At 37.4% G+C, this 13,521-nt stretch overlaps 1 protein-coding gene across 8 annotated transcripts in view; it reads left to right on the forward strand.

Moving 5' to 3' along the window:
- ELAVL2 (ELAV like RNA binding protein 2) overlaps window positions 1-13,521 on the forward strand; it is a 202,399-nt gene that overhangs the window by 127,060 nt on the left and 61,818 nt on the right. For 4 of the 8 annotated variants that reach the window (XM_047830164.1, XM_047830165.1, XM_047830169.1 and 1 more), the window contains exons 4-5: window positions 5,438-5,528; window positions 8,369-8,612. In XM_047830164.1, the coding sequence (XP_047686120.1) occupies window positions 5,457-5,528; window positions 8,369-8,612 (316 nt within the window). In that variant the 5' untranslated portion in view covers window positions 5,438-5,456. The remainder of the gene's footprint in view (window positions 1-5,437; window positions 5,529-8,368; window positions 8,613-13,521) is intronic. The other 4 variants (XM_047830166.1, XM_047830167.1, XM_047830171.1 and 1 more) reach the window with 2 other exon arrangements.

Raw genomic sequence — 13,521 nt, forward strand, 5'->3', positions numbered from 1 at the left:
ATGCAAATTTGTTTTATTCTGGTTCTGAAGGTCAGAGTTCCCCCGAAGTGGGTCTCACTGGGCTATGAGTAAGGTGTTGGCAGTGCTACATTTCTTTTGGAGTCTCCAGGGGAGAATCTGTTTCCTTGCCTTTTCCCGCTTTTGGAGGCTGCCCGTACTCTTACGTTGGTGGCTCTCTCCCATCTTCAAAGCCATTTGAGTCTTTTTCATGCTGCATTACTCTGACACTGACCCTCCAGCCTTCCTCTTCCATTTATAACAACTCTTCTGCTTACACTGGCCCTACGTGGGTAATCTAGGATAATCTCCCTAACTCAGAGTCATTTGATTAGCAGTCTTAATTCTGTCTGCAATTTAAATCCCCCTTGTCATGTAAACATAACCTTCACCAATTTTAGGGATTAGGATGTGGACAGCCAAGGTGGGCCATTATTCTGCCCAGCACAGTGGCTAATTCATATCTCTTCCAGATCTTGGTCAGAGTTCACCTTCTCAAGGATGCCTACTGTTTAATGCTGGAAACTACCCCTCTCTTCATTCTCAATCCCTACTTGGCTCTACCTTTTTTTTTTTTTTTTTATTCCATTCCTCACTTCCTTATAGCTGTTATATGTCTTTTATATGTTCATTTTCAGTCTGCTGCACACACCTCCTATTGCAAATGTACACTCCAGGATTCATCTTCATTACTGTATCTCAAGTACCTAGGGCAGTCGTTAAGTCATGGGACTTGTGTACAAATGTTTGAATGAATGAATGAATGAATGAATGAACGAGCGAACAGTGTGTGAATCTTAAGCAAATCTTTTTCACCAGAGCTTTACTTTTCTGTTGTCCAGCATGGATACCTGAAATGGACGTAGAATGAAGGGAAGGACTTGGGACTCCTACATTCATCAGCTTTCCTTTCTAACCTCAAAGGTTTTAGTCCTGCCAGCTCTAGAACTACAAAACCTCAGAAAGAGTGGCGTCGGAAACACTCTGTTGTCTGTAGGAGCCATAAAGGGCCAAGAGACAGAGAAATGTTGGTGTTCATTGCCAAAGAACATTCTCCCTGTGACTCCTGCAGCTGTTCAGTGTATTGTCTCTGGCAGCTCTTGGACCCTTGTTAGCCTAAAAGCCAAAAATCTGAGCTTGACAAGGCTGAGGAATCCATAGAGCCTATGAGGCAGCTAACAGGTATGGGGGTGGGGTGGGGAATTGACAGAGATTTTAGGATTGAGGAAATCACATGAAGTTTAAAACCACAAACCTGTATTATTTTAGGAACCACAAAGGAAAGTAAAGAGGTTTAAAGAAAACAAACTAATGGCTCATTCCTGTAGTTGACACATCAGCCCCATAATCTTAATGCTTGGTTGAGTTCTTCCCTTGGCTTAAATATATCCTGAAATGCTGGAATATATCCTGGAATATATCCTGAAGCTGGAATATATCCTGAAAATGCCATTTTAGTGGTAAAGATGAAAATTATTATGTGGGCATATATCTGCTAGGTAGATGGCCCCATCAGTTGCTTACCCACACTTATCTGTAAGTTCTCATTACTCCACTATTTTGAGTGCTTTAGCTCCCTGCCTGAAGTTCCCCAAAAGAAAATGCTTTGGGGCCAAGGTTTCTGTCTTTATTTTGGTAGTTTCTTTTCTTAAACTTTAGAGACCAGTGCCTTCTGCTTACCTTGTAACTTGGTCTTCAGAGAGGTTTGTGGTCAGAGGAAAGGCTTTGCACTACCCTGATTTCTCCCCTGGTGCTATGCTACTGAGAACCTGCTAGTTTGCAAATAAGTGTCCAGACCAACGTCACTTTATCCAAGCTGGATCTTTCAAGGTGTGAGAGAAATGTTTGCCCTTGACCTTGGCCATGATTCTTTTTAGAGATGTTACCGTTTATATTTGCTTAAACTTTTCTAGTCTGTATCAAATTAAAACCATTGGAGATCCATAACTTAGTTTTGATGCTTTTTAAAGCACCTTTGTGTTAGAAGGTCTGTTTATTTTTCCTCACATCTACCTCTGCTTCTGCCATTTTCCTCAAGTTACACCCAGATTCCAGATGCCACATCTCTGTAATCCTGTTGGCCAGAGGCTTGGATCACATTTATTCCATGTTTTTGTCTTGGCTTCCAGCTTTTTTGTAGTTGGCAGTTTGGCACGATAGACTCTTGAAATAAAAGTACACAACTGATCAAGGTAGTTTCTCTTTTTATGCCGTTTAATAAGAATTTGGATTGTAGTGGGTAAGGGTGGCTGATGGAGTGCGCCAAAAATTGAAAATATGCTTTCATAATTATCTCTGGTTTGAAATACTTGAGGTGAGAGAGAGAAAAAAAGCTAAGTTTGCATGCCTTTAAGGGAGGTCATTGCCCTTTCATGCTCAGCTTTAAAAAAACAAAAAAACAAAAAAACTGTTCTTATCTTTAGGTATATTTTCAAAGCTTACAACCAGTGATGTGGATGTGTGGTGGGGTATGGCTGGGGGCCTTCTAGACAGATTGAGTTGCATGAGCAAAGCCAGAGAATGTATGGCTTTGCATGTACTGCGACTGTTTGAGGGACAAGGAGTGGTTCAGATACTTAGGTGCTTGAATACATTGGCTGGTAAAAGCAGTTGTAGAAGGTCCCAGATGCTTATACTGTTTATACCACAAGTAGTTTGTACTTACTTTGATAGACAGCAGGGAGCTATTGAGGGTTTAGGAAAATCCATTAGGAAGTAGTAGTGTTAGTGTGGATTAGCCTCATGAGGGACCTTTGGGAAGGTTGTAATTCAGTGGTTCAGATGAAACATGAGGGCCCAGAGGTGGACAGAAATCTATGACAGTGGAGGAGTCTAGGCAGTTGGACAGGCCTCACCAGGGGATGTGCAGTGGTCTTTCAGTGGTCCTGCTATGACTTTAACCTGAGGTCTGGTCCCCAAATCAGTTGGGATCTAGGTCTTAGAAACCCTTTTTTTCCCTTGCAGACATTGTACTTAATGAAGAATTCTCAAAATATATTTAGGATGTTTTTGATTAAGTCTATCTTGTTTGGTGGCTGTCTGCAAGAGGTTGAAAATAGGAAAGAAACTGATGAACCTTAGTTTTCAGAACTTTGTATTAGGAAGTTTGGAAAATAGGGAGTTTTTCTTTTCTCTCATGTGACCAGAAAACTGTTGTTCCCAGATAGGAGAAATGGAGCGATAATATTGGTTTCCTAAAATCCATTAGTGTAAGAAACTTTAGAAATGAAAGTACACAGAAGGCAATTTAAGTAAAAAGGGGAAAAAAAATCAATTAAAAAAAAAAGTCTTTATGGAGTTTTGGAAATAACAGTGAATGCAAAGACAGAGGTCATCCTTCTTCCCCCCGCCCAGTAAAATCATGCTTCCACCAAACTAACACCTCCTCTATCTCTTGGAGCCCAGGGAAAAGTTTAGAATATTCTAGATTGATCTTTGCTAAGGTGCCTTTTCATAAATTATTACATGGAGAATAACAGGAGAAAAAGCAGTCTTAACTGGCACAATTGATGTCTAAATTAAGGTGTGAACATATATTGAAACAGTATTTTTTAAGCTTTAAAATGAATGGTTTTGTGATACTGGAATGTGGCCCCCCCCCTCCCCCTTTCCAAAGGGTTTCAGAGCCAATAGAATCTATAAATAGTGCAGGCCGGTTGTCTGTGGTAGATTGAGTAGAGCAGAATCGCCTGTCCTTAAGTGAAGGGGAAGTAGCTTTACATTTTTAGTAACTGAATTGTTGGCCAGCATAAAGGTAAGGGCCATGTGAGCAACTTATTTATAACTTCCCATAAAGGTATGTGTCTGCCTCAAGCAGAGAAACTGTCTGGGGTGCTTGAAATGTAAAAGTGCAGTAGAATCATTTTCCATACACAGCCTTCCTAGCTAGTTGGTGCAATAAAGTGATTGTTCACATCCCTGGGGCTTTCAGAAAGAGGGGTGTCAATAGCTTAGCTTATTAGCATCGCCTCCTATGGAATAGAAGAGACTGAGGCCATTAAATGTGAATCTATGGTTTTATGTAGTGAAGAGTGTTGAGATATTAATTCCCAAGGGTATTCAGGACATAAATTTAAGCCTGGTTGAACCTTTTGGGTGTGGTCCTACCTCTACCATGTGGGCTAACTACAATTAGCTTCTTGTCAAAATATTTCATGGGTATAAAAAGCACTTTATTTTTTCACAGATTAGTTCAACTATAAGTAGGTTTTTTTTCTTTTAAATAAAAGACATAGAATCCAACTGAATTCCCTGGTAACAGTGGGAGAAGGGAAGAAGTGTAAAACATTTTCATGGCATCCTGTAAAGTGCATGTTAAACTGTTTTCGTAGATGCCAGAAAATGGAATCCATTGTTACATGTTAATTAATGTCATCACTCGCATCAAGAGTAAATCACTTTACAGCCAGGTTTAACTCTATGGATGAAATTTTTATATTCATATACACCCAAGTAAAATATGTTTTTGGCCCTCCTTTGTTACTCATTGTCTATTTTCAGAGACTTGAGTTTTTCTGAATATTCTGTTGACCATTTAAAGGATCTGCATATATGGCTAAAATGTAAACTTTGGCTTTTGTGCCAATATTGTGGTTCTGTTTAGTATTTGGGCAAGTTGTAATAAGTGGTAAATGGCTCATTAACTATATTGGAGGCCTCATAGCAGCACTAATTTCAAATCGTGCTGCGTTTACAATTTACATATTAAAAAATGTTCACTTGATTTCGTTCAGGGACAAAGCTGACATCCTGTATAAGCATTACTCCAAACAATCCTATTTATTGGTCCAATTATTTCAATTGAAAGATGCTGGTTTACTGCCTTTTAGTATATGTGAACAATTCTCAGTGAAACTGTTAGAGATCAGTTGGACTATAGTGGCAGAATAACCTCACAAGGTTTCAATTCACTTTTAATTTTGAGTCCCAGGATTAAGGATCATTTATAGTATAATGTAACAGTGTGGGCAAATATAGCTTCCTTTAATGCCTCTCTGATATTTTGGGGAAAAAGCACTTTTAGTCAAAGCATTCACTTACGAATTGCATGACAGCCTTTTCTCACTATAAATTTCATTCACATTTCCTTCCTTCTCCCACATTCTTAAAAGACAGGACAGCATGCAGTGTTTTGCTTCATTTTATCTAAAATTTTTTTTTGAGATGTGGTTTAAGGTAGTTCTTGAGGATAGATGTCAAGGTAACTAGTTAATGCTGTTTGAAAATCAGGCTCTTAATTAAAAATGCTTAATTTGTGCAAGAAAACTACATGTTAAAATGAATTTGGAAAGATTAGATTGGAATTGCCTCAAATTCAATTAAGCCACACTGCATGGACGTGCTGGGAATATCAATACAATCACTGTAAATTTTGTACAAACTGATTTGTTGCATTATCTTGCTCATCTAACATACGGTACTTTTTGTGTCCATATTGCAGACGGCAACTCCAAACTAACATGGCAGTCAGACTGTGTGATGTGGCTTCTCTGCTTAGAAGTGGTTCGTGGGCAGCAGAGCCTTGGACTGGGGTCTGTGGGATTTTTCTTAAATTCTGTAGGCTACTTTTTTTTAGCATGTTGCAGGAGTGCTGAGGCCATACCAAACACTTGAACTTTTCATTTGGCATATTAATTATTCTTACATTTAACCTATTGCGGTATGGCCATCATTAGGATTTAAAGCACATTGCAATTTTAACCACAGTGGTATATGTAGCATCAGAACCATGCTTTTGTATGTAACTTTTTATAATCAAAATTAGGATTTAGTGCAGACTCAAAGAAAAGAGTGACAAGCTTTTTTAAAAAAAACAAAACAAAAAAGTTTTGGTATGGTCTGAATACTAAGTTACCGTAATTCTTTACATTCTGTTTACTATGTATTTTTTTGGTTACTAAATTTTGAAGTTATTTACAATTCCTGATGCTCAAAAAAAATTGTTGAAATTGTAAATCTGGCTGAAAATTATTTGCCCAGTAACCGTTGAAAGAGTTTGCATTCTGTGAACAGTTGTGTTGAGCCTATCAATGGAATATGCATTATTTGTAAAATATAGCACATTAGTATCATTTTATTCTGAGCAGATGGTCCTATAGCTGAGAGATGCTGTAATTTTCAGCACACACAGCCTACTGCAGCTGTTCACTTGAATGTTGGCTTAGGAGCTCATTCTTGCCACCTGAACATGGAAATAAATGTGCAATTAAGTGAGGAGTGTTTGTTGTCCTTGCTAAATCCTGCTAATTTCAGTCAATGAACACTTTATATTTCAAATGCCATCCCAATGAGTTAAGTCCAAATCTCATATTTGGGGTTCACATAGTTTCTACACATACTCTAACTTTTGAATAATGATTTGTTTTAATTGGCTTTGGCCACTCTAATCTTGAGACTCTTTTGTCTTCATAAATGCTGGGCAAAGGTAAATTCCACAAGAGTTGTGCTGTGGAAAGTGACCCACAGCTAATATTCTGCAGACTGGAACAGTTATGCTTTATTAGGAAATTTGAAAACTCCTTTCTCAGTTTCAGATAAATTTGTTAATTATAATAAAATGCATATCTTTTTTTTTCAGATTTTTTTTTTCTTACAGATGTCCAAAGATTTATTTTCCCTTACTCCTTTAAGTATTCCCTGAGAACACTTAACCAAGAGAGGTAGCATGCAACTTGTAGAAAAACCCATTTCTTTGAAAAGGAAATGAAGTTGCAGAGAGTTAGTTTGTTTGATATTTCATAGGTGGCCTGGATTTTGTCTCCGATTTTTTATCATGATAGCACTGATTCTTGTCCAGTCTGACCAGTCTTAATCTGGTCGGTTGACCAATCTCAATCTGTCCTATGCTGCCTTCTTTTATAAACATCTCTTGGCAGTAGAGATTTCTTCCTGTATGCTCCACTGTTGCACCCTTTATTTTTCTTACACAATATGCTTTTTAAGAAAACAAAAAAAAAAAACAAAAAAAAAATTTTTTTTCTCTTGTAACACTCTTTCCCTCTACTTTGCCTTTTAAAAAATTTTGCCTTAAATTCTTTGCCTTTTACATGTAAAGAAGTTCCCTAAAACTAGCATTCCATCAATTCAGAATTGTCAGTTTTGAGAAGTTGTTCTTTGTGGAGATGAGAGATGCATTGGATGAAATATAAAGGATAATTCTTTTAGTGATGCTTTGATTTTTGGATTTCCCCCAATCTTGGCTGTCCAAAGTAGATAGCTATTGGAAGATGGTTTTAGAAAATTTGGGGCCGTGGTTTGTGACTCTTTTGCTTAAAGAGCATAGCATTGATTTTTAGGAAACTAGATCCAGATTTTCTTATTAATGAGTAGATTTTTAGAGTAGCCTGAACAGTTTGAGGCCATTTCCCCCAAATCTGCTACTTATCCGGTATTTGGAGTTTATAGATACTTTATTACCTGCATTTCAACAGGCTTATGTGCTCAAATGAAAATTCCTTGGGCTGGTCTGTTTGCAAAAGTTGAAATCTTTATATTGTTGTTTTGGTGGACTGGATAGGTTTTTGTTTTTTTCCCTTTTAAAGTCACAGTTGAGGCAGAATGCCATACTGCATTGTTTGGGGATTTTATTTTGATGCTGTAGATCAGTTGCCTTGTTGGTGATCTTTAGCTGCCAAGGTTGACAAGAATGGCTTGTTAGATTCTACAAGGTACACTAAGTATGCCTAGCTTCTTTTCCAAGTTATCCTACAAATCCTTTTAATGCCCTAACACTTTTAACATCTGATATTTTTCTTAGTTCTTACCAACAGAAGAGGTATAAGATATTGTCAATCAAAAACATTTTCAATATGTAACCAAAACAGTACATGTTGACAAATTTATATTTTTTAAAATACTCTTACTCCTTAATTTTAAGTTAATGGATGTCTGTCAGTTTTAGAATATTGAAACTCTTAGGCTAACTTGAAAATCTCTTCAAAGTTAGGAAGACCATTTTTTGGTTTGTTTTTCTGATAGCATGTTAAACACTTCTGTCTTGTAGTATGTATTATATAGTCAGGGTTTAATTCCATGCCCTTTGGTACTAAATTTTCTCGAGTATGTGGACATTGCAGGTGAGTAAGGGTATATGAGTAGACCCAGAATGTGGTTCTAGAGAATGTTTAACATTTAAATTGTGCTTTTATGTGCATGTATGGAATATGTATGTGAAAGTATAATTGTGAACTTAAATTGACTAGCTTAATATATGAAGTAGAAATTAGTGTAGGCGTTGCACTTTTTGTTGAAGCTTTGTTGTAATTTCAGCAGAACGACTTGTATTTAGTGACACATATTTACATTCTTGGTTGGAATCTCTAATAGTTTATGAAATATGAATTCTGACATTTCTTATTTTCTCTGTTTTTAGCAGGTAATTGCTGCCATGGAAACACAACTGTCTAATGGGCCAACTTGCAATAACACAGCCAATGGTCCAACCACCATAAACAACAACTGCTCCTCACCGGTTGACTCTGGGAACACAGAGGACAGCAAGACCAACTTAATAGTCAACTACCTTCCTCAGAACATGACACAGGAGGAACTAAAGAGTCTCTTTGGGAGCATCGGTGAGATAGAGTCCTGTAAACTTGTAAGAGACAAAATAACAGGTATGCAGTTTTGTATAGGTTACTCACCTTTAAAGGATTATGTTTCAAGGTGTGAGAAAATAATAGGTTTTCTTCTAGTAGGTCATTCAGTGATGCAGTTCTACACGTCTAGATACTCTGTTACTGACTACATCAGCAGCATGAAACTTTGGTTTTAGAGTTTTGTTTTCCTTTTAAAGCATAAAATATTTTTTATGGGCAGTATATGTTATAACTAGACTTTCATATACCCTGAACTGTATAATAACATCTTTGAAAACTGTTTTAAGAATGTGTGTATGGGACAGAAAGTGTCATGTTGACCTTTAGTTTTAGTTCCTGAGCTTATATGATTTAGCATTTTAACAAATGAGTTCTAAGAAGAATACTCTGTTTGGAAGAAGGAAGAAACCTCTTAAAATGTCTTTTCCCTTAAGTCTGTATAGTCCTGCTTATAATATATATGACAGAGTAAATGGTAGTGTTCACATTGTCAATGTATAAATATTTGTACTGATATAATTCGAGTGCAGTAGGATCTAATGTTTTGTTCCTTGATAAGTAAAGGAAAAGGTGGTGTAAGAGTGTTTCTCTTATCCTAAAGATAAAAACGAAAGGATGGGTAATTTGTCCTTTGATACTACATTTTGAATATTAGGTAGTAGAAAATATCCTTAGAATTTTGTAAGATTCAACTAAATTCTTAGAAGAAGCCAAAACCTAAATGAGGAACATGTTCTTGGGATACAAGAGTTAATGCTTCCGGCAGGAGTTGTTTTCAAACATGGAAAATGTGTGAAGTGTACAAAGGCTTTCTCATGCTCATGTTAAAATTGGGTGATGGTGTATATGAAATGGCTTTACATGGCTTGTAACTCCTACTATAAAACTAAATATTTGAAATGGGTAAAGAATACCTATAGGCAGTGTGAAGAGTTGGACCGGGAGTCTGAACTTTAGTCATGTAATTGTGGACAAGTCAGCTCTTGGCCTCAGGTCTCCCTTGGTAAAATGAGGGAGAGGGCAGAGAAAAGGGGTCACACCTAGGGAATTTCTGAGGTCAGTTTTTACTTTGTCTGAATTAGTACCTTTAGCTGTTCTTTTTTCAGGACAGCAGGGCTTACTGTCTCCAAGGTGAGTAAGTTCTTAGAGCTGTCATCTGGGCCTGGTCTCACATACAAATTGAGGCTCACAGAGAGAACTTATTTAAGTAAAACCTGGTTGTCATCAGTCCATACAGAGTAATTCTATTTTAACTAATTACATTACTTAGTTGTTCACCACGATATCATCAGGAATATTTGTTTTTTTGTTTTTGAATGCTGATAATCAAATGGATAGTATTTTTCCATTTCTTTTTCCAAAATCCATCTGAGCCTCATATGTGAAATTTATAAAGAAACAGTTTTTGAAAAGTTGGAAACAGTATAGAACAACTGGCTCTTAGATTTGTCTGTCCTGACACTGAGTTTTATTACTACCTTTTTTAGCAAATCAGTATCTTTATATGTGAGTTTTGCAATCTCTTTGACATAAATGACTATGTGTTAAATGGCATAAAGGCCATGACATCAAGGATGTGATTTCTGGTTTGATTGCTTAGTAGCCATCCCTACCGTTAAAAAACAAAACAAAATAAAACAACAACAAAAAAACCCATGAATTAGGTATATAAAAGTTGCATTTTTTGTTATGATACTGAGAGTTTATGAAAGTATGAAACAAATCCTACGTCATTTGTATTAGGCATCTACTACAGAAAACATCTCAAAGACTTTTATCTCTCATCTCTGGTCAGTCTTGAATTGTGTTATTCTTTCTGAAGTCTTTTACGAGAACTGTTTTATGGTGCAGGTGGATAAATTGGAATTGTGTGTTTTTATACCCTTTGCCTTCCTGTCTTTAGTGTGATAAATAGTGGTGGTAGTGCCGTAGTGCATGGTGATCTGAAGTACATGGGTAGATACTGGCAAAGTGAATTAGTATTTGCTGTCCATTTCCTTGACCCCTCACCAACACCCTCCTGTCTTTTCAGTAAGATGGGGCCAATTAAGTTTTCCACCATGGTAAAAATTCTGTTTAATACCCAGGAAAATCCATAGTGAGCATGAGGGTCAAAAGATGTTTTCTAAACTTCATTTCATGAGACACAGCCGTACTTGTTCTTTAAAACGAATGTTCCATTGACAGACAAGTTTGAGAAATGCTTCCCTTGATAGTTTCCTATTTAAGAGCCAAACTGCAGATCATCAGCATATTACAAACCGCATATTAAAATCCTGCAGTAAAGAAACTAGTTTTCTGGCCTTATTTGACCACAGAACTTGTTTTAGGAGATATCTCCTTAATACTAGATTTACATTGAGCATATAAAAGCTTTCATTTAATTATCAGACAGTCTGAAACTTCTCTGTAACCTGTTGATAACAGTAAAGTATGTGCAGGTTTCAAATATGAACATCCATGGTAATGAGCTGTATAATGGATTAAAAAGTTGAGTAGGCAAGTAAGAACACAAAGGAACTCTTCTAGTGGCCATGTTTTGACTTAGCCCACTGACATCTTCTTAGTATGGGTTAAAACAGTGTTTGGAAGGGTCTGACTCATTTAGCTGCAAGCATAGATTACCTCAGATACGTTGTTTTTAATTCTGAGTGTCTTAGTAAATATTTGTATAGAACAAAATAGTCCAGTAAATGGTAGGTTTCTAAAACTGGATTTTGAATGGTTGTACTTTACAAAGTGGGCCTATATTTCTAAGAAGCTACTATTAATACATCTAGAAAGATTGAAAGAATGTGTGAGGATTTGGACTCTGCCCTGTGGTGTTTAGCATTAGCCAATTTTTGTAGTTTCTCAGTACACATTTTTAGGGTTAAATTTGAGTTCCTGGGTCTAATTATCCAATTTATCCTACCTCCCCGGGAGCTGCCAGGCCAGCTCTTTGTATTCTGTTTTTGTAAGAGACGGGCATTAATTGTTCGGGTTGTAAGAAAACTATGAGATAACTCTTTGGGAAAAACATCTAAGTTGTTCTTTGTCATTTTTCTTAAATCTTCCCTTATTTGAATAATGCCGAATTTAGGAAACTGTATCTCAGGTAAAAAAAAAAAAAAAAAAGGTCTAGTAGGAAAGTGTGTGCCTCTTTCCTAAGTCCTAAAAAAGAGTGTATAATTTTTAGATTGTTTTGGTGTTGGCAAATTAATGTCACTATTTTGATAGGATGAGGATTAGAGCGATACATTGAGAAACCTCTTCAGTAGTAAATATAGTAATCTTCTTTTTGGCCTACATTCTATTTATTATGTTGTTTTTCAGGCCCTTTCTTTGGTTTTGTGCCCAGCTTTATGCTTCATCCCATTTCCTGTCTCTAGGCATTCGTCATGAGAAGCCACTGCTGCTTGTATAGTTTAGCTGATGTCGGTCCATCTCTTTTGAGTTTATGCACTTCAGAGTCCTTGACACCTGCTGATGCTGCATTCTAGAGGAGTGAAATAGATTTTAGGATGCAAGGAATCAGTAATAGAGTGTTAGAATCAGAAAAGTCCTTGAGGTGACCTTAGGCAGCTCCCTCACATAACAGGTGAGCTGAAGCCCAGGTTTGTTTAAATGACTAATTAGTCCAAAACCACATGGCTATTAAGCAGTAGAGTAGGGACCAGAATTCTGGTTTTCTATTTTTTCCTGGGATATTTCCTCCTCGCCTTTTGTTGGAGGCCAGAACTCATGAAAAATTAACTTCAGGACTAACTGATGAATTTATAGTGAGACCTCTAACTTGTATACATTCACCAAGAGGCATCTTCTGGTGTATGTGTCATCTTCAGAAGGGGAAGGAGAGATTTTTGAGAGTAAAGGACTGAGGGATACATAAAATGAAGAACGTCCATGCTTCTCTAGAAACTTCGTAATCTGTAGTTTTGAATTTGGATATTATAGCCCAGTGATTCCTAAATTTGGCTGCACATCCTCCTATGAGGGAGTGTTTAAAAATAGAGATTCTGGAGACCTTGGGAATCTGTTGTCAGAAATCTCCCCAGGTGATTTTGACGGGCAAGCAAGCAGTTTTGGGAATCAGCCTTTTAAAGTAGTCAGTAGAGTACCTGCATTGGAATCCGTTGGGATGACTACTAGAAACGCAGCTTCCTGGACCATGCCCAGACCTACTGAATCAGAATCTTTGTGGTGTAGGGCCCAGAATGTTCCATTTACCTGGGAGTTACCCAGTTCTTTTCCTGAACATTTTTCAGGGAGATAGAACCAGAATTAACCAGGTTTATCTGAACTCTGGCTGGAGATGGGAGAGTTGTTACAACCACAGTGCCTAATTCTGTGGTAAACTAAATTTCAGGCGCTGCCCCTCCCCAACATTGGTTTCTAATGCGTTAACTCCTAGTATTCAGTACTAGAGATGTCAAAGTCACTAGGCTGTGTCTTTACTGAACACCTGACCTGTCCCTGAAAGGGTGTGTGTACATGTGTAATTATTTTTCAGAATTCCAAGAGAGCTTGTTCTGTCATTGTTACTTTTCCTTTCTTCTAATAGAAGACCGAGGGAAGTTAGTTAGTTGAAGACCTCAGGTCATGAGTGGTACTCTTTTTTGTCTTGGTGTGATGGCTTCACTCTTATTCTAGGAATTGTGTGAGGTGGGTCCTGTGGTGACCCCATCAGCTGTGAACTAGAATCTTTCAGACAAAAGGGAAAAACAAAGACCTGAAGGGGGGCACCTGGGTGGCACAGTCAGTTAAGCATCCCACTTTGGCTCAGATCATGATCTCACGGTTCTTGGAGCCTGCTTCAGATTCTATGTCTCCTTCTCTCACTGTCCCTCCCCCACTCCTCTCTCTGTCACATGCGTACGTGCTCTCTCTCTCCCTCAAATAAATAGACATTAAAAAAAAAAAAAAAAAGGCCCAAAGAAACATATAC

The sequence above is a fragment of the Prionailurus viverrinus genome, chromosome D4, assembly GCF_022837055.1.
Source record: "Prionailurus viverrinus isolate Anna chromosome D4, UM_Priviv_1.0, whole genome shotgun sequence".
Classification (NCBI taxonomy): domain Eukaryota; kingdom Metazoa; phylum Chordata; class Mammalia; order Carnivora; family Felidae; genus Prionailurus; species Prionailurus viverrinus.